This window comes from Conger conger, chromosome 9, assembly GCF_963514075.1.
Source record: "Conger conger chromosome 9, fConCon1.1, whole genome shotgun sequence".
In the NCBI taxonomy this organism is placed as follows: Eukaryota; Metazoa; Chordata; class Actinopteri; order Anguilliformes; family Congridae; genus Conger; species Conger conger.
This window is the reverse complement of record NC_083768.1, coordinates 54,889,429-54,910,772: the sequence shown is the minus strand read 5'-3', so window position 1 is coordinate 54,910,772 and position 21,344 is coordinate 54,889,429. Positions and strand designations below refer to the sequence as shown.

Below are 21,344 nucleotides of genomic sequence, written 5' to 3'. Positions count from 1 at the left end.
TGTGTAGAAGCAGAAACTGAAATGTCTTTGTTTATATTCTACAAGCATAAAAATGAGTAGAAGTGGAGTAAGTGGTGAGGAAGGGACAGATTGTTGTCACAGATCCCTGTAGATGCCAGGGAGGATAGGAGTGGTTGACCGTGTCATATATTTTCAGTGAGCACTTTATTAGGTATACCTGTACACCAGCTTGTAAATGCAAATATTTTAACTCCATAGTATTAGCAGTAGTAGCATTTTCTTTAGGAAATCTCTTGTTATTTTTATTATGCCTCCGGTTTTTTGATGGCCTACTCCTCTCACAGTTTTCGAGCTATTGACACCAAATTGAGTATGTGCATGCTGTATGTGCATGTCTAGCTGCATTGTCTGCAAACTTTGTGGTAATTCCCAACTTAATTTGAGGTATTCTGCTGCGGAAGGGGAGAATCTTGTGATGCATTCCTTTTTTCGTTGCACCAAAATAAAATGAAAATACAGCTCTGTTCTGCTACCCACTTTGTTTTAAAACTCAGACAAACAAACTCTGGACTAACCATTCCCAGCAGCCATACACACACCACAAACCAATCAGAACACTCAAAATAAAAAATACAACACCCATGATTCCCACTCTTAAAGTTGTATGCCCCCATTTACCAACATAATGTACTCAATAAAAACAATAAATACATAAAATGTGTGGCTCACCACTCGAGTTCTGGAGACTGGAGACTCTGTGTAACCTGACCAGTCACCTTGAATAAGTCAATTACTTTCTAACCTGGTCAGTTGACTACGTATGTAATCTTTTTATTATTGAATTTTCCTGCCAATTAAATTCCATGGTGGCTGCGAAGAATAGATGGATGGTGATTGAGTATGGACGAGGATCGTGGAATAGTGGCTCCACTTACAGCAAAATACATAAAATAATGACTGCTACTGGTGTCAAGTACATGTCCCCTTAAAAAAAAACAAAAAAAAACACTGGTGGATAATAACACATTTTTTCTACATAACTACAGTCCCTTCAAAAACTATTGGGTTAAAGTCTGGTGATTGACTTAGCCAGTCTAAAACCTTCCACCTTTTCTCCCCAATTAAGTCCTTTGTTGTGTTGGCAGTGTGTTTTGGGTCATTGTCTTGAGCATGATGAAGTTCCTCCCAATTAGTTGTTTTTGTAGACCTCTAAATTCATCCTGCGACTACCAACTTGAGTTACATCATCAATAAGGATTAGTGAGCCCACTCCAGAAGCAGCCATGCAAGCCCAAGCCATGACACTCCACCATGCTTCACAGATGAGCTTTTATGTTTTGTATCATGAACAGATCCCTTCTTTCTACACACTTGGCCTTTCCATCACTTTGGTAGAGGTTAATCATGATCTCATCAGTCCATAAAACTTTGTTTTATCATCTCTGTACTTCTTTGCCTTCCAATTCTTACTACTGATGAGTGCTTTGCATCTTGTGGTATAGCTCTCTTTGAAGTCTTCTTTGAACGGTTGATTGTGATACCTTCACCCCAGCCCTGTAGAGATTGTTTGTGATGTCATTGACTGATGTTTTGGGGTTTTTCTTCACAGCTCTAAATCTTTCTGTCATCAACTGCTGTTCTCCTTTGTCGATTTGTCTGTTGCTCAGTATGTCAGCGGTTTCTTTCTTTTTCAGGACATTCCAAGTTGTTGTACAAGATATCCCAAATCTCCCTTCTTTTCTAAGCTTGAAAAGGGCTTGCTTTTCTCCCAAAGACAGTTCACTGGTCTTCATGTTGGTTTATCTTTTCGAACACAAATGCAACACCACAGTCTGGAAGCTCTCAGTAGTAAAAAACCTGAGCGCAATTAAAAGTTGATATATACACAGCAAGGTATGGTTCTTTGGCGTTGGGTGATCGAGTTCGCCTTCCAGGTTGTTTTTGCAATCTCGTAAATAGACCGACATGTAAATATATAATCAAGAATGAACTTCGTCTGTCATGTAGTCTAGAGGATTTTCTCATTTCTTTGTTTACTGAGACTTAAGGTAATGTGTAACTTTTATTCTACTTAGAGAAGTTGTTGTTAAGGTGTTTTATGCTTATGCTTATTTTGAGGGATTAGTTAAGGGAAAATGCAATACTTAGTGGTTTTTGGGGGTTTCTGGCATTTCACTTAAATAGCCTAAAGCCTTAAGTGACACTCAAGGGTTCGTTCTGCAATCTGAAGGTGTTTTATCAACCGAGCACTGGACTGCTGCTGTCGTCCTGCTCCTCCTCAGGTTCATCCCCATCCGTTGATGCATCCTGACTACTGCATCAAGCATTCAAGTTTATTATTATTCCTCACATTTTTTGATAGCCTACTCCATTCAAATTCGTTGGGATATCGACACCAAACCAGATTCCAGATTGTAATAGAAAGATTTTTACATGTAATGTGTCACATTCTTATTGTCTCCCAACTTACGAGCCTTTTATCCATAAATAGGAAAGGTCTGTGAGAAACATCTCTTTTTAGAGCCAAAGGAACAGTTCGTGAAAGTTGGGCACCTGTATGGGAAAGTGCCACCAGAATCATTCACAAAGAAATCTGAGAAAAAAAGTAATGTTTTTAGCTTAATTTTAAAAGTGGTTAGAGTTTAGGCATTTCTTATATCTGCTGGGAGTTTGTTCCAGCTGTGGGTAGCAAAGTAACTGAAGGCTGCCTCTCCATGTTTTGTTTTAACTCTTGGAATAGTTAAAGGTACGATAGGTAAGATTTTTCAGTTAAAACATTGATACAAGACCATTGTAAATCCCTTCCCATCATTGTAAAAGGCTCACTGACTCAACCTCTGGCTGTGTTTATAGTCAGGTTTCAAAGTGTACATTAGTCAGGCCATCACTCTGTATCAAAACATTGTACAACTTTACGACAATTCATGAATTAATTGGTTCAAACTGCCACAGTTCTGATTGTTTGTGTAGCTGCCCAAATTGTATTCCAGACAAGCAAAACTTAACTTCCATCACTAAAACTATTTCTTATTATCTAAGTGAAGACAACCTATTTAGTTATAAAAATCTCTTCAAAAATCTCTATCTAGTTAGATATAGTTCGTTTGACAAATTTACAAATATCCAAAAATAATTTACAAATATAAAATATAGGCAGTACGAACATAGTAGCAATTGCTTCAGGTGGATATTTGTAAATTCGGAAAGCTGACTAGTGATAGCTAATTGTTTTGTTGTTACTGATAGCAAACTGGTATTGTTTTGTAACAAGATAAGCAATAGTATACAGACTTTCAGTGATCACTTGTCTGGAGTGGAATTTGGGCAGCTACACATTCCTTTTATCTCTTTATGTGTTCAATCATCCATGTTTAGCTAAACCTTTATTTCTCTGAAACCGCAAGTTACAGTTGCATCGTTCGTGGTCGACTATCATATCTTAGTTATATAGCCAGCTAGTTATGTAGCCAAATAACTTGCTTGCTCTCAATATAGTTGGTTAGCTAAAGTCACCTGTTCGGCGAACATTTTCTTACTAGAACACTACGAAAAGATGGCAGGCTCTGTTGTGTTTGTTACTGTCAGCTTTCCAAAACAGTGCACGAGAACACTGAACTGTATAATAACTCTTTATATTACGCGTTATATTCATAGACGGTAGGAAGCATAAACCACAAACGATGCAACTGTAACTTAAGGTTTGAGACAAATAAAAGTTTAGCTGAACACGCATGATTGAACACGTAAAGAGATAAAAGGAACATATAGCTGCCCAAATTGCACTCCAGACAAGCGATCAATGAAACTCTGTATAGGCTACTTACTATACGTTATTATCCAAGCGAAGAATACATATCTAGTTATAAAACGTGTTGTGGTTTGAGGTTGTTTGTTGTTGCAGTTCCTCACTTGACTGTTAGGAGTCTGAAATGACCTATTGTACATTTAATAAGCCAGCATCAGATGACTTTAGGGTTCTGGGGGGTTCGTATGGCAACATCCCGGACGAGCACCCAACTGTTATGAATGGAAATAAACCTGCGTTGCCATAACCAGGTGTACAACATCGGACGTAACACTAAGCCCCTTGATCAATAACCACAACCTGAAAGGAGTACCAGTGAAACAGTGGTATAGAAAGACTAAACATACATTTATTAATATGTACACATTTAATGATTGTCCTCTCTATCTTTAACATGAAAGTCCTAAAAAGAAGCAGTCTACAAGGTCTCACCGGGAAGCCAGCTAGCAGTTCCAGACCCTCGAAGATGACAGGGGAGGTCTCCTTGGAGTTCCCAAAATTATTACAAATAGCGATAAATAATTTAATTAGCAGCTAGGCGGTCAATCAGAGTATTGCTGTAATTAACAATGTCGTAAAGGGAACAAGTTCTACCGCTGCTGGCACCAGCGACGAAATACCGAAAATAAACTGGTACGGGTATCTGGTAAGTGGCAATACAAATGCTAGCAAGAAAAGTAGCGTAATTCAAAAAGAATACAACTAAACTGTTTACTACAACCGGGACACAATGTTGCATAAGGCAAAATAACACTGTCACTAAATTCAAAGCTGGCACGACTGTAATCCCCGCAGGACGAAAAATCGTACCAAGCAAAGTAACACTGCTAATTCCCAAAGTAGCATAATAGCATGAAGGAAAACAGAACAAAATCTGCAATCTATGGTTCAAATAGGACGAGCCCCCAACATGTCCACCTATTGATTCATATGATTATTTAATCAGCCGTGTGGCAGCAATGCAATGCATAAAATCGTGCAGATATGGGTCAGGAGCCTCAGTTAATGTTAACATCAACCATCAGAATGTGGGAAAAAATGTGATCTCAGTGATTTCGACCATGGGATGATTGGTGGTGCCAGATGGGCTCGTTTGAGTATTTCTGTAACTGCTGATCTCCTGGGATTTTCACAGTCTAGAGTTTACTCAGAATGGTGCAAAAAACAAAAAACATCCAGTGAGCAGCAGTTCTGCGTACACATTTAATGTGTGATTGCAAACCTCTAAGCGGATAGGCTACAGCAGCAGTCAATAAGTCAAAAAATTGAATTGCCCATTTAGAGACTCGTACACAAGCAGAAATGTTTTTAAGTTAATTTTCTGATTGATTGGGAGCCAGTGCAAAGACCTAAGACCTAAGAAATAACACTGCACAACACATTTGTATGCCAAATTGGTACAGGACTTTGTATAGCATTATGTTTGTTGCATTTTAACTATTTAACACCAAATTAGAAAATTGGAAAAATCAATATCAATATCAAAAAGGGTTAACTGAGATGGAATGGCGCAATGTTCAGTTTCTAGAGTGGTGACAGTTGGAAGTTTTTGTCATGTTTTTCAGATGCCAATACTCGTTCAATTTTGAGAATACATACATGTTAGATAATGTCCGACCCACACTTGAATTCAAATCACCAGTCTCATGATTTCGCCATTCTGAGACCAATATACATGAAACATATTTTGGTAAGGCAAACATGCTATTCAAATCGATCCTGAAAATATCATTAAAATTGGTTTGATAGTTTTTATTAAAAAGATTATTGTACATTTTTGTTGCACTCTTCTAAAACTTTCTACAGCTTTGTACAGTTTCTCACCCAAATAGAACATGTACTACTTTTAAACGGACCAGTGCCTTTTACAAACCCAATTTTAGGAAAAGGCATTAGTCCGTTTAAAAGTAGGACGTGTTCTAATTGGGTGAGAAACTGTAAAACACTTTAAAAAGTTTGTAGAAGAGCGCACAAAAAAACTCTTGCGAAAATGCTAATATCTTTCTGAGATTTTCTGGATTAATTGGAATAGTGCGTCTGCCTTAACAAAAGATTTTTCATGTATATTGGTCCCAGAATGGCAAAACGATGAGGCTGGCGATTTTACTAGCTAATTGTGTTACATGTAATTGTGTTATAATGTAACATTATATTCGGCTATTTAGCTATGATAGCAATTTCTAGCTAGTTAGCTATGTTATTAAGTACTGTAAAGCATGAACATTTAACCAACTACAGCAGTGGACTAGCTGTCAGCGCCAAGTTTACAAAACACTGTTGCCTTAATGTAACGTTACTGACAGATTTGCAGCAATCAACAGCTAGCATGTCCTGGCATGAGGCATGACATCTTCTCTGTTCATTCTCTTTCACTGCCCAGTGAAAATCCGCTACATGATTAGATTACCTTCTGGTAAAAAAAGTATTGAAATTCAACCCAAAACGTTTAAAGTGAGAGATAATGTCATAATGGTTGGTAAAAGCCAAAAAAGACAGGAAATTCACACAAGCAACAAGATCATTATCTTGACCTATGCACTGGCAAGGCTTCCAACACACAATGCATTAATACCGGTCTACTTCAAACAACATGTACTGCTGGGCAAGCTGCTGCGGAATCAATCAAATATTGTCTTTGAATCAACAACCAAATAGATTTAAAGACTTGATTAATTTCTAGAAATCAGTTAGGTATTTTGTTGCTATATGTACTTAAAATGTACCTAATATGTTACTTTATAGTAATTAATGCTCTGTAAAAGAAACTAAAAGAAGTAATCACTGCCAAATTATAATAATAATTGTAAATTTGGTGGTCTGATACAAAAGGTGATATGTTCTAAGTGGTTTAACAAATCTAGATATAGAGTTGTGTTCAAGAAAATAACATCAGTAACCTGATGAACCACTGTTATTACAAGTAGTGATATTTCTACATGGCAAATAATTTACTTGTAAATGTAGTAGTGTAATAGAAAAACAACAGACCCAACTGTCATGACATGCACGCTGCTTGTTCTGAGTAATTGACTCATTCATTGAAAGGGGCGTGTTCAAAATAATAGCAGTGTGGAGTTTAATTCGAGAATTCATTCATTCTGTGAAAAACAGGTGTCATTAATTGTCCTTTATTAAGAAAGAAGGGAAGCAAATGTTTCAGACATTGTCATGAAATATATTTCCTTCTGAATTGCTTAGTAAAATTGGCCATTCCAAACATTGTTCGGAGGAAAAACGTCATTTGATTAAAAAATTGATTGGAGAGGGGAAAATGTATAAAGAAGTGCAGCAAATTATAGGATGCTCAGCTAAAATGATGTCAAATGCTTTAAAATGGCAACAAAAACCCGAAACACGTGGAAGAAAATTAGCCACTACTGTTAAAACGGATCAAAGAATAGTCAGAATGGCAAAGATTCAGCCATTAATCAGCTCCAGAAAGATCAAAGATGATTTACAATTACCTGTAAGTGCTGTTACAGTCAGAAGACGTTTGATCAAAGCTAAGCTATCAGCAAGACGCCCCCATAAAGCACCATTGTTGAAAAAAGGGCATGCTCAGAATCGGTAAAAATTTGCCAAGGAACACATCGATTGGCCCAAAGATAAACGGCGTAACATTCTTCTTTTCCAGTCTAGTGGGCATCGGCAGTACGTCAGACGATCCCCGAGTACTGAATTCAAGCCACAGTACACTGTGAAGACAGTGAAGCTTGGTAGCGCAAAAAACACGGTATGGGGATGTTTTTCATACAACGGAGCTGGGTTTATATACCAGGGATCATGGATCAGTTTGAATACATCAAAATACTTTAAGAGATTATGTTGCCATCCGTCCTTGTGACGGATGACTTGTCTGGCAAGCTGAAGACGACGCTGTCTGATGACACGAGAGATGGGTGAAAGGGTACCAGTACAGTATGGAGTTTGGAATGTGATCCTGGCAGGAGACGTTCTGGAGAGCATGCAACATTCGTGTGTAGGTGCCATCGATGGAATGAATACTATTACTGGTCATGGCCCACGACTCACTTCCAGGAGGATAGACTCCACTGAAATGTAAAAAAAATTTTTTTGGAACTTTTGCAGATGGAAGATTGCCAAACTTTCTTAACTGAGTGTAGAGCATACCAAGCTTGTACCTTTCTAGATGCAATATCGTGGGCCGAGTTGGTGAAAGAGCCCAGGTATTTGAAGTCATCAACTTTGTCAATGTTACTGCCATCTAATGCTTTGATGTCACCAGGAGTGGAGGGATTGATGTGGATATATTTTGTTTTCTTTGAGTTTAAAGAGAGTTCAATGGTTTGACAGCAGGTCTCTATTTTATGAAGAAGAGCTTTGGGATCCCAAATGGTTTCAGCAAGGAGACTGATGTCATCCCCATAATCTAGGTCAGGAAGATGTTCAGCAGGATACTTACTACTTCTGCGTTTCAGAGTAAGACCATCTGTGTTGTCAATTCCTAATCGCAAGGTGTAGTCCAAAACTAGGTTTTTGCAGAGCGGAGACTGAGTCTGATCCTTGTACAGACATTTCTGTGGTCTGAACCGATGGGGTCACAGATGGAGTATGCTTTCGAATCATGAATGCTGTTTCTCCAAAGAATGAAATCAATCTGTGATAGAAACTTGTTTGGTGAACGATGTGTCCAAAGCTTTTTGGATGATTTCTGAAACATTGTGTTGGTAATGAGAGGACTATTTTGGTTGACACTCAGTAAGAAGCTTGCTGTTTCAGTTGGTGACAGAATGAAATGAGAACTTTCTTGCTACGTGAGTGTTGATAAGGAGGGCATGCTGTGGAATGGAGGCAATGGTTTCATTAAGATGCTCATTGAAGTGGATGATAAATGTTTCATCGTTCATATTAGTTGATGAATAGCAAGAGACGACTTATGTCTTTGGGTTGCCTTTGAAAACAGCTACCATTTTTCTACTGCAATGGAAGAAGTGACGTTTTGATGGTGATTGCTACACCACCAATGGCAGAACCTTGCCAGTTTCTTGTTGCTGATGAGGTAAAGATGGCCAAGAACCCAATTTTAGATACTTGGATATCAGGGTTGTCTTGTTTATGCACGTATCGATGTAAACAACAGAGATATTGTAGTCACTGAGGTGTTTATTGAGTTGTTCTCTGGAGGACAGTGACAATAGGCTACGATAGTGTAGCTGACCCAAGAGTATGCTTTTTCTTGGTCTAGCGAGTCCCTTCAGGAGACTATTTTCATCAGACGACACCCTCCCCGGAGGGTTCCGGATGGCATTATCACAAGACTGCTTGTCAATAATATCTTGATTTGGGAAGGTTCAAGTCAGGGGCTCGAACCTTGGTGCTATAAGTTGTACTCATCATGATTGAGTGGCTATTTACTCAGTGTGATGCTGTACATAAACCTACTGAGGTTTATGTACAGTTGACTCTGCTAGCCTTTGGCAAATCAATACCTCACACCGCAAGGCAGCGGATGATGAAAATACCTGTTTCTAGGTGCCAGAAGTTGTTTGACTCGATGCAACGCAGATGCACAGCAGTTGTCAAAAACAATGGTTATGCAACTAAATATTAGTTCAGTAATTTAAAGTGAAGTTAAATCTTGAAAGATTTCTTCAGTTTGTACAGTAAGTGTTTGAAGAGAAAAATGTTGACACTTTTTTAACAGATTAATATTTCCTTTTCTTTGCTTCCTGTAAAAGAATAACGCAGACTTGATACAATTTGTGAATGCTATGATTTGGAATTGAATGTGTAATGTTTCCACTACATTTGAAATATGGAACTAAAAGCTATTAAAAAATATTTGCACTTTATTCACTTTTTTAAAATTACTGCTATTTATTTGAACACAACTGTACATATAATCTAAAAGGATAATTTTGTGGTTTACTAATATCATCAATTTTCATTATATTTTATTAAATAAGTCCAAATTCATCAAGCAGATGTTCCCCGCTGTCCTCCACATGTCATGTCAGACTTTTGTTAAATGTAGCAACAGTCGATAAATAGACTAGGTTTTATGTGTATATTTTGCTGACAGTCAATGGATGAGTAAGGTGAGAGACAGCGTGTGTAATAGCGGGTTCTGTGACAATTTGTTTCATAATCTTTATGAAATTGGGTCACTTTGCATACAGAAGTGTAATACAAGCTTGGTGTTTTGTGGCATGACAGTGGTGAGAAACCCAGGCCTCTCTCGTGTTAAATTACATTTCTGAGTATTTTTCGCTGCTTTTGTCAGTTCTGTTCATAATGAGCTTTCCCTGAATGTTTCCAACTTTTCCCTTTTTCTGTGTGAGATGCATATTTACCAATCAGCTAGCAAATATATTTTTTGACAAATTGATTCACATTGGCAGTATTACTTTCATGAATTTATACTGTTCAATCAGATAATTTTCTTCTTTTCCTCAAAAAGGAATTGTACATGTTTTATACCAACAGGGGAAAAACGTCAGCCAAGCACAAAGAGGTATTTGAGGTAAGAGAATGAGGTACTTTAATAAGAGACCGAATAAAATTCGACTTCACTATATAAAAAAGACTTGACTTTATCAGGCTTGAACTCCGTCCATGGAGAATGTCATGGAGGTGATGCTACACAAGGCAACTTTTGGGGCAACAGTTGCCGCAACGGGAAACTGATGATACACTGAGCATCTAGTGCAGGCAATGGGAAACTTCAGAACTGAAAAATAATTTTGAGTCATTACAATGCATTTGAGCCAATCAGAACAGTTGAGGTTGTCTGCAGCCTTGGAGCCACAGCGAGAGAATCGCAGCGAGAGGAGCATTGTTCCTTGATGACATGCTAGTGTAGGGGTCCTCGCACGGGCCGCCAAATAACGTAGGGATTTTACTCTCTACGAAACCGGGCGCCAGTTAATGTTATGTAGCAGTATAACTGCGAAAAGTAATCAGTATCATAAAATTACTGTCATCAGAAATATCCAACCACAAATTTAGTATTTTAATTAATAATTAAAATAACCAATATTAATGATTAAACATACCGATAACCTGAAGGTTGGAAGTTCTTCGAAAGAATGCTTTAACTCGGCTCTCATGGCTATGTAATTCCAAAAGGGACACCGGGGTTTAATAAAATATATTTATTAAACAACGTACAAACACAGAACAGATAAACTAACGGGAATTAGTAGGGGAAGTTAGGGGGTGTGTGTGTGTGTGTGTGGGCGCACGCAAGCACGCGTGTCGCTTGAACAAAGGAAAGGTAAAAGTGGGAGTAGCTAGCTTGGGTAAGCTTGAGTTCTGGGTGTGTTAATGAGTATCAGTGTTAGCTGTGAGAAGAGCGACTACTTGTGTAGTTCACTCTATATATGCGCGAAAGACGACTAATCAATTCACGTACATACACGGCTAACAGAATACATTCAAATGATAAGACAAAGCAAATATAGAAACACAGATTCAAAATAACAGTTAAGACTAAGCTAACACTGGCTATGCCTGCAAATGCTTGTTCAGTCTTACTGAGTCCATACGCATTGCTGGATCCAAAAGACGTACTGTCCTTATAGGAACCGCGATGGTGCCATGAATGCGTGTCCTGGAGAGGTGCGCAAAGCTGGGGCATTCCTGTCTTAGCCGCGTGTTGTTGTCTGGTCCGCTCGGTTGCTGGAAGGATGTTCGTTGGTCCCTTTTCCGGGTGGAAAAGTTTGTTGCTGTTGTTCTTTGGTGAGCTTTGCAGGGGTAAACTGATGTAGTGTTCCGCGTACACCAGTTTCCACTCGCTATAGGCCACGAAGTTACCGCAAGGTAACTAGGTGTGTCCGTAGGCCTGGTAGTGCGCTGTGCAGCATTCAGCCTCTGTCCGAGTCTCGGAGCAGATGAGCTGAAGCGAATGGCCAAAAAGGGTGCGTTGAAGAATTGGGCGAAGAGAAGAAGAGAGAAGAAAAAAAAGAGAGAAGAACGTGTCTTGCTCTTATACGGGGAAGTTTATTGCTCCTGCCATCACGGGACTGGCTGAACCAAGCAAGACGTCATGCAGGGTGGATGGCGCGGAATTGTCCTGTGGGAATGTGGAAGTTGTAGTTCCTACACTAGACATGCTAGATGCCAGTTTAACGCAAGTACTTTTATTTATTTGAATTTAATAACGCCGGTTTCCTCCCACAGTCGAAAGACATGCAGGTTAGGCCGATTGGAGAGTCTAAATTGCCCGTAGGCATGAGTGTGTGAGTGAATGGTGCGTGTGCCCTGCGATGGACTGGCGACCTGTCCAGGGTGTATTCCTGCCTTTCGCCCAATGTATGCTGGGATAGGCTCCAGCCCCCCTGCGACCCTGATCAGGATAAGCGGGTTCAGATAATGGATGGATGGATGGATGGATGAATTTAATAAATAATAAAATATGAAAACAAATATGAAACCATTGGCATAACACAGACATAACACTAATAATACTAATATATACACGTATACACCTTTAAACCACAACAGGAGTCATTCGCTATAGCTACATACTAATAACAATTCCCACAGCTGGCTGGCTATACCATATAACTAGGATTCTAACAAACTGTTGATAAAATATGAAACCCCATTTTTATATCATTGTAGCATTTTAGCTAACACTGAAATTTCTCAGCAAATAGAGAGCTTAGTGTACTTTCCTGTGTTATCGGGAGGATCACGTTGTTGCAGGGAAATATCCATAAGTGTGTTTTCAAATCACAGTTATTTTGATGAAAGTATACACAGAACCTGTCACGTTACCTTGAAATGGCATCGGCAATTTTATATTTTATTGGCATGAGAAAATCATGGTAGCATTTAATCGAGGAACAAGGGTCCTCTCCTTGTGGCTCCAAGGCTGCAGACAACCCCTAGTCATGGCTGAGGCTGAAATCTGTGCTGTATTTGATAAGTAGTGATAGTATGAGAAACTTGTGCGGCAACACAATATCGAAATTGATATGTGCAGAAAACACATTACAGACAAAATATTTGAAGCCCAATTTCCGCTATCTGCATTTAGCCTGTAGCTACTGTTAACTAATACATGCATTAAAGTACAAGCTAGCTATCTTACTGGGAAGTGTTCCTCACTCAAATGGATTGGATTGTTTCTTATTATATATAACTTTAACTTAGCTAAATTATTTGTCATAGCTGACATTAGCTAGCATTGCCCTTGAAATTATTTTCCAGTTAGTCTAATCTTAGCTACAGGCTAAATCTTTATGGTAAGTTACAATCAGAAAACGTAACATAGCTAGGCTAGCTAGTGATCTTATGACAAGCATGTAGATATTAGTTTAACATCACTTGGAATACAGTAATTAGTCTGTAATGTGAATATCGATCTTTCTCCTCTCCACAAGTGAAACATTTGAAAACAAAAAAAAAATTTTTGAGACCAGGAGATTACAAGGCCCAATATCAGGGTAGTGATTGGAGGATTCACAAAAGTTACCCATTCCAAGTTTCAGCCGATCAAAAATGAATTTCCCCGTATGAGTTTTCAAGTATGTTCTGAGCTCAAGAGATCCGCTCCAGATAGCTGTTAGATAAGCTATACATTGTTATTGTATCTCCCAGTGTTCTCTATTATTGCCAAACAGTATTATTAGTATGTCGTTATTGTGACTTCAGACACTTGAGCTCAATTCCTGTTTCAGTGTCTATACAGATTCCTGTGCTATGCTGCCTGGATTGCTTTTGAGAGGAAGAACCTGACTGCGATTCAGGAGGAAGTCGGTAGACTGCTGTACTCTGACACCTTCAACCCTGCCTGCAAGCTGAGGGCTAAACAGGGTGTGTCCACCCAGGGCCATGTCCAGAAAGCAGGGGATGTTCAGTCCAAAGATCCGGCCCAGCCCCCAGTGCCAAAAAGGTGTAAATTACAGCTTCAAATATTAGTTTGGCTTTCCTGTTTCTGTCTCAAGTGTGTCTCACCCCTCACATTTCACCGACCCTTTCTTTGTTATTGGTGTCTTGCTTCCTAATGGTTCCTGAATGAGGGGGTTCATCTGAAGGTCTCACTGGACCTTTCTCTGCCTTCCTACTTTTCAGCACCAGGAAGTGCCCACGAAGGCTTGACCTGTCTAAGGTGTTAACACAACGCACCCCACTGATGGAGGCCCTCCTACCTCCTACAGGGCAGGCAGCCCCCCACCTGTTCAGTGGTTTCAGCCCCCAAAAAGAACGTTCACTGATTTTCTGTGACAGGGAGATCCTCTTGGACCAACTTACGAATCAGCTTGCATCTCTCAGGTGACAAACTGTCAGTCACAACTGGTTTCTTCACCAGGTTTTACTTTTGAGTAAAGGAATTACATGCAAAACTTAACTAATACCTGCAACGTGCAGGTCTCCTGTAAGAGTTTTTTTCCCTGGCACAATTGAAGCTCAAAGTGCTATGATGTTTCTGGTTCACTCAAAGGGACATGGCTAAAGACAGAACACTTGTATAGTCCCCTCCATTTGTATAGAACTTGGAACAGCAAGGTCAATTCCTTTGTTTTTGCAATATACTGAATACATTTGGGTTTGAGATAAAAAGATGAACATTACACAAGAGTTCAGAATTTCTGCTTTTATTTCCTTTGCCAATGCATTTGATTCTATATGGCGCAGGGCAATCGTTGTGGTAATGTGGTCTATTTAATAAGGGGAATTTTCACTTTCAATATCCGATGGATAATAATGCTACTGATCTAAGGATGTTTCTTTTATGCCAACAATTATACTTGATTGATTTTGTTGATTTTTGTTGATAAGTTGATTTTAGAAATAAACTACACAATCCTGGAAAATGTAGGTAAGCTAGATCTGGCCAACATTAGATCAGCCTATTTAGAACACAACACAGGTTTAAGGCTAATTTAGGAGTCTATATGAACCACCTGGTGAAATCACACTCAAAAGCAGAAATGAGCTCAGCTGTTGTAAGACAGCTTCTTGTCGACGAACAAGGAGCATTAAGGAGTTTTTAGAAGGGAACATGTTTTTTGAGAAGGACAAGACCTTTAATATTATCATTATGAGTTCATTGAGCTTTATTTATTTTTATGTAGATACTGCATAGTGGGAAAGCTAGGTTCAGTTTGGCAGTAGTTTGAATTCTTTCTTTCAATTGTCTGACCAATTTGTGCATTTTGTCACTGGTGGTGAAGGCCTTCAACTCATATTGCCATTTCAGCTTCAGAAAAAAAGAATCAGTTATCGGATAGTAATTTCTTGTAAACGTTTACAACTCAGTTTTGGTTAACTGCTTAAACATTTAACCATTCACACCCCTAATTAATAACAAGCATTCCAGGTGCACAACACAAAAAGCAAACAATGTGGCAACTGTAGCACTTGAACTGCACTGACACAAACATGGAAATAGACCAGTAGCATTACTTGTTTACTGTGCTCCTGTCTAGCTCTTCGAGTATAATATACAGTCGGGTCCATAAATATTGGGACATCGACACAATTCTCCTCTTTTTGGCTCTATACACCACCACAATGGATTTGAAATGAAACGAACAAGATATGCTTTAACTGCAGACTTTCAGCTTTAATTTGAGGATATTTACATCCAAATCAGGTGAATGGTGTAGGAATTACAATATGTGCCTCCCACTTTTTAAGGGACCAAAAGTAATGGGACAATTGGCTGCTCAGCTGTTCCATGGCCAGGTGTGTGTTATTCCCTCATTATCTCATTTACAAGGAGCAGATAAAAGGTCTAGAGTTCATTTCAAGTGTGCTATTTGCATTTGGAATCTGTTGCTGTCAACTCTCAATATGAGATCCAAAGAGCTGTCACTATCAGTGAAGCAAGCCATCATTAGGCTGAAAAATCAAAACAAACCCATCAGAGAGATAGCAAAAACATTAGGTGTGGCCAAATCAACTTTTTGGAACATTCTTAAAAAGAAAGAACGCACTGGTGAGCTCAGCAACACCAAAAGACCCGGAAGACCACAGGAAAACAACTGTGGTGGATGACAGAAGAATTATTTCCCTGGTGAAGAAAAACCCCTTCACAACAGTTGGCCAGATCAAGAACACTCTCCAGGAGGTAGGTGTATGTGTGTCAAAGTCAACAATCAAGAGAAGATTTCACCAGTGTGAATACAGAGGGTTCACCACAAGATGTAAACCATTGATGAGCCTCAAAAACAGGAAGACCAGATTAGAGTTTGCCAAACAACATCTAAAGCTGAAAGTCTGCAGTTAAAGCACATCTTGTTTGTTTCATTTCAAATCCATTGTGGTGGTGTATAGAGCCAAAAAGATGAGAATTGTGTAGATGTCCCAATATTTTTGGACCTGACTGTATGTCTTGCTAAATTGGTAGCTTTTTTTAGTTTTTTTTGTATTTTTTACATTTTCCAAAATAACTTTTGTGGAGCAAATATAACTTTCAGAGATAATTTGAGAACCAGCTAATTAATAACATTTTTAATTATCGTAGCTGTATACATGGTTGTTAAAATGATGTTTTTAAAGAAGATTATTGTACATAGTCAAATGAAGAGACCGTATAAACTCAAGCACTTTATTAGGAACATTTTCACTTTATTACACCTACATATTCATGTGATTGTCTGATCAGCCAATTGTGTGGCAGCAGTGCAATGCACACAATCATGTAAATATGGGTCAGGAGCTTCAGATAATGTTCACATCAACCATTTGAATGTGGAAAAAATGTGATCGAAGTGACTTTGAATAATTGTTGGTGGCAGACACTGTGGTATGTCAGGATGGTGGTATCTCAGAACCTGCTGATCTACTGGGATTCATGTACAGAGTTTGCAATGAATGCAAGAATGGTGTGCAAAAAAGTGAGCAGCAGTTCTGCAGACCGAAACGTCTTGTTAATGAGAGACGTCAGAGGAGAAAGGCCAGACTGGTCAAAGCTGACAGGAAGGTGACAGTGATGCAAATAACCACACATTACAACAGTGGTATGCAGAAGAGCATCTCTGAACACATGCATCTTAACTCTTAAGTGGATGGGCTACAGCAGTAGAAGTCTAAAAAAATAAGTTTTATGATAAATAATAATAAATAATGAATAGCTAATAAAGTGCTCGGTCAGTGTATGTCAGGGATGTTACTGTTGAGTGTAATCAACTGAATGAGAGAATGAGACTTCATATTAACTGTTCGATGTCTGTATGCAATGGAATAGCAATCGCTGGTTTAACTCACACTCAGCATATAAACAAAGAACGTCAGCCTACGTTATGTTCTTTATTGTAATGTCCATAGAGATGCTCATTGAGTGCATAGTCTAGGATTGTAGCGTTTTGGCTGGAGAGTTAATGTTTATTTTTAAATGTGCACCTTGAAACACAGCTCCATGGTTTCCCTTACATGCAGATCAGATTTCTGTATCTGTATCTTTAGATAGTAGGCTAGTTTTGGATGGTTCATGGACTGTTCTTGAAAGCTAGGCCTATACTAGAAATATGATGCTCTGCTGCCCCCTACTGTTGGAACATTGCAAGTATTTCAGACAGCGATGGATTAGAGTGCTCACATTTGCCACCTGGTGGTGATTGTACAAACAACAAGTAATTATAGTAGAAAATGAAAAAATGAATTGCTGCTGGCAGAAGTACCAAATTAAATACGAAACCACTGTATAATGTCAGTCTGACACTTTAATGTTTTCAGATAGAGAGACCTCTGAAATTAGAATGAACACCATCATGCTTTACCCCGTTACGGTCTAAGGTCAGGCTAAAGGGTAAAGGATAGGCAAATGGAGTGTGGACTGCAGAGTGGGAATAACTAGGATAAAAAATAACAAATTACAAATACTCTCCCGATGGATGGATGCAATCCAGCTGGAAGACTCTAAATAACCACTATACAGTCACGATTCAGCGATTTTGGTTGAAGAACGGGGTCGAACATGAGTAAATCACTGGGGAAAACAAAACAAAAGAGGCTATGCAAGAGTCAAAAAAAGATGATCATACATGATCAGTGGTCATACATGAAATCCAATCAGTAAACAAATCAAAAGCGATAAATGAGAGTCAAACACGAATACGGTCATACATGAAGTGAAAGTAGTCACCATTCCAGAAATCTCAAACACAAAGGGTTCACAGAGCTGGTAAGTTCCTGAAGTGGAAATTGCTCATCTCTGGCAATTCGTAAGTAAAACAAAGATAGTTCTGCATCCAGCGATGATGCAGAACTGTAAATACAAATGCTTACGACAGGTCGTAACAAGGCATATGCAAAAAAAAAGATCAAAATTGTCCACAAGTGCCATATTGTCTATTGTCAGTACGAGTACGAGTACAATTTCTGGAAATTTCGGGTATGGGTACAAAAACTCAGCTTATTACAGTGCTTATTACAGATGCAGTGTTCAGCAGAGCTTTAAAATTGTCCTTTAAAACTTCAGATACATGCAGGACCATGTCATTGGTGCTCACATGCGCAGTAAGCAAATCCACCAGCCTTTTCTGCAGCGGAAACGGGAGTAGGACATTGTTATCCCGAACACTTGGGAAACAGTGAACTTCTACAGCATGCAATGACAAAACAACAGCAGGTACGATAATGCTTGAGCCAATCCGGCAAGATAATTGACTACAGTATTTGGTCAAATTCACACATGGGCTTCACATCTCATGCATTACATGTAGGCATGGGCCGGTATGATATTTTGAACGTATGATAACCTTAGGCAAAAATGCCACAGTTTCACAGTGTCACAGTATAAACTGTTTTTGTAAAAACCCTGGGTAAAAGAAATCACAAAAAAAAAATCTCTTTTTACATAACATATAGAACATTAAGAACATTTGCAAACATTGTATTATTTTTTGTGGGAAAAACTCTTCTTAATAAATGCAGTCTAATGAGCCGAATCCTGCAGCTCAACAAACCTAGGTATTTGGAGACTTTCTACACATTTACTTTCCCTGAGAAAAAAATACAAGGCATATATCTGCTGTGACAGGTAGCAACTTTACCCCAAGCTGTTTCTTATTTTAAGGTATGCTGCTGGTCATAGTGTACAACTCCTGGTGCTTTTCGTTCTCGACTATTAACTGTCTATTCTATCTTTCTTAAGACTCTCGCACATTTACTTTATGCGATTAGCACATTTGTCATCTTTATGATTCCTTAATCACTCCCTACTCCCCAGCTAGACCACTCTGCCAGCTCTGGTCGCCTTATGGTTCCCTCACTATGAGCACCTGGTGGTCGAGCTGCACGTTCACACCTGTTTTCCGTTCTGGTTCCTCAGTGGTGGAATGACTTACCTACCACTGTCAGAACAGCAGAATCCCTCCCCCTATTTGGACGCAGAATAAAAACACACCTTTTCAAACTGTACCTTAATCCTACCTCCTGATTTACCCCCCCCCCCCAATATCCCCATCCCTCTTGTCTAACCCAAAAAAAAATAATAATAATAAAGGGTAATAAATGTTGCTTTAACTTGTGGAAGAACCTATGCACTTGTAAGTCGCTTTGGATTAAAAGCATCTGCCAAATGACTAAAATGTAAATGTAAATGATGACTGTTGCTTTTAAAATGTACATGGGAGCATATGAAGACGATTAATGAACATAACCACGCCATATAATTATAGCATTTATATTATAGGATAGCTACAAATTAGCTATCTAGCTTAACTTTATAGGTCATGTGGCTGCATTAACTTCCTGAAAATATATTTTTAATATTCATTTTTAATGTTACAGTCTACATATTTTCATATGTCTGGTGGCTATAAGTAAACAACTTCTAACATTAGACAGCTAATTCTGGCTAATTATCACCAAACATTACACCCTAGCTAACGTCAGTGTTAACCAATTTAGCTATACGTAGCCAAACTTAATGATGTTTCGGCATTGCAGCAGCATTCATTTAGCAAAATATATTCCTATTATTGTAAGGGATTATAGTCTACACATTGGACAAAGTTTGGTGAAGGCTCATCTGCATTACCTTTTTAAAAGGTATATTTAAAAATATTTCATTTTGACTTTGTTGATTGTGTGAAAGAATGAAAAGAGGGAGAATGAAAGAGCGAGGAGATGAGGAAAAGCTCCCACATACTGAACGGAGAGCCATTAAAATTCAGCAAACAAATAGCACATCAGATCTTGTCCTTTTGACCACTGCTATTAATTTCCAACCAATTAGCTGTGGTTTAGAGAAAAAAAGAAAAGGCAAAATTATCTGGTTGTCCCCTGGGCACCCAGATTTTAATCTCAGGCATTGTCCCCTGCATTGTCATGTCTTTCTGTCTTTATTGATGCCATGTACAGGTTTGTATAGATCAGGGGTCAGCAACCCTGTTCCTGGAGAGCCGCAGGGTGTGCTGGCTTTCGTTGTTACTCTCCACTTTTGATCAATTGATCAATTAAAGCAGTCGATTACACAGTTAACTCGCCTCACCTGGTTTCTTGGGTCTGAATCGGTTGCTGGCTTTAAGGCTAAAACAAAAACCAGCACACCCTGGGGCTCTCCAGGTTGCTGACCCCTGGCATAGACAAATGAGCCATATGGTTATTTAGCCAGCATAACTAAGTTAACAGAATGTCCATGTCTAAGGCCTGTGCAGTTTAAATAAAAAAATTAAAAAATGGTAGTTTTGGTATAGGCCTATGAATCATTCCTAATCATATGACAGTTTTTTTGACGATGAGATTCTGGGTGTGTTGGAGGACAAACAACTGTAGCAACCCGTTCATTTTAGTGGTCAAACAAGGGTCAAACTAGGCTGGAGATGGCATCCATCAAAAATGATTATGATGGTGCCCAGTCAATATCAGTTTTCATTCAAGGTTGGATGGTTGACCTATAACAGAAGAAAACAAAGATCTAAGGGAACTTTACTGCTCCAAGCATGTAGTGCTCCCTTTTGTTTTTGTTCTCTTTTTTATTATTACTCTAAAATAAAAATGGAATTTTTAACCTTTCACTGCATTTTAGTAATTTGGATCAGATAAAACTGCATCACTTCTCTGTCCTGCAGTTCTATAAGACAATCAGCAGGGAAGACTTCTGCACAGTACTTTATATAAGAATTTGCTCTGATCACTTTTTATGCTTCCTATCATATCGTATTCAATTTAGCATGAGCCAGTGAACTAAAAAAAACCCAAAGGTCCAGTTGCACCAAGTGTAAAGCCCAAACTTGCTTAGTTAACTACTAGTTACTTCCAACATCAGCTAATAAATGTTATGGCCCTGTGATTACTTGTTACTAGGTTACATTCTAACTGCTGGATTGGAAGTAAAGTTAAGCTACTTGGCATAGATCACCACTGAAATATCATATCCATAAATGAAACCTCTACCTGATTACCGGTTGCAAAATAGCACGGTGTTTCTGAAAAATGATGTTTATTTGTTTAGTGTGCAGAAAAGATGCTGTGTGCAGAAAATAAATGATATCTTACCGATATTGTATGAATACACCTGCTGAGTGTAGGTGTTTGCTATTAGTACATTGTTAGCTTATTCTTGTGGTGTCACCACTTTTATTTTAGCAATGCATAAATCAGAATTTAAGGTATAACTAGGCTACTGGAATTTGAATCAGCTGGTGCATCCGTCCTA

General features: G+C 38.7%; 1 protein-coding gene across 8 annotated transcripts in view; it reads left to right on the top strand.

Annotated features, from left to right (window-relative positions):
• The window catches only part of LOC133136743 (protein phosphatase 1 regulatory subunit 36), a 73,637-nt gene that overhangs the window by 49,217 nt on the left and 3,076 nt on the right, over positions 1-21,344 (top strand). For all 8 annotated transcript variants that reach the window (XM_061254439.1, XM_061254441.1, XM_061254435.1 and 5 more), the window contains 3 exons: positions 10,214-10,250; positions 13,414-13,628; positions 13,808-14,008. In XM_061254439.1, coding sequence (XP_061110423.1) covers positions 10,214-10,250; positions 13,414-13,628; positions 13,808-14,008 — 453 coding nt within the window. The remainder of the gene's footprint in view (positions 1-10,213; positions 10,251-13,413; positions 13,629-13,807; positions 14,009-21,344) is intronic.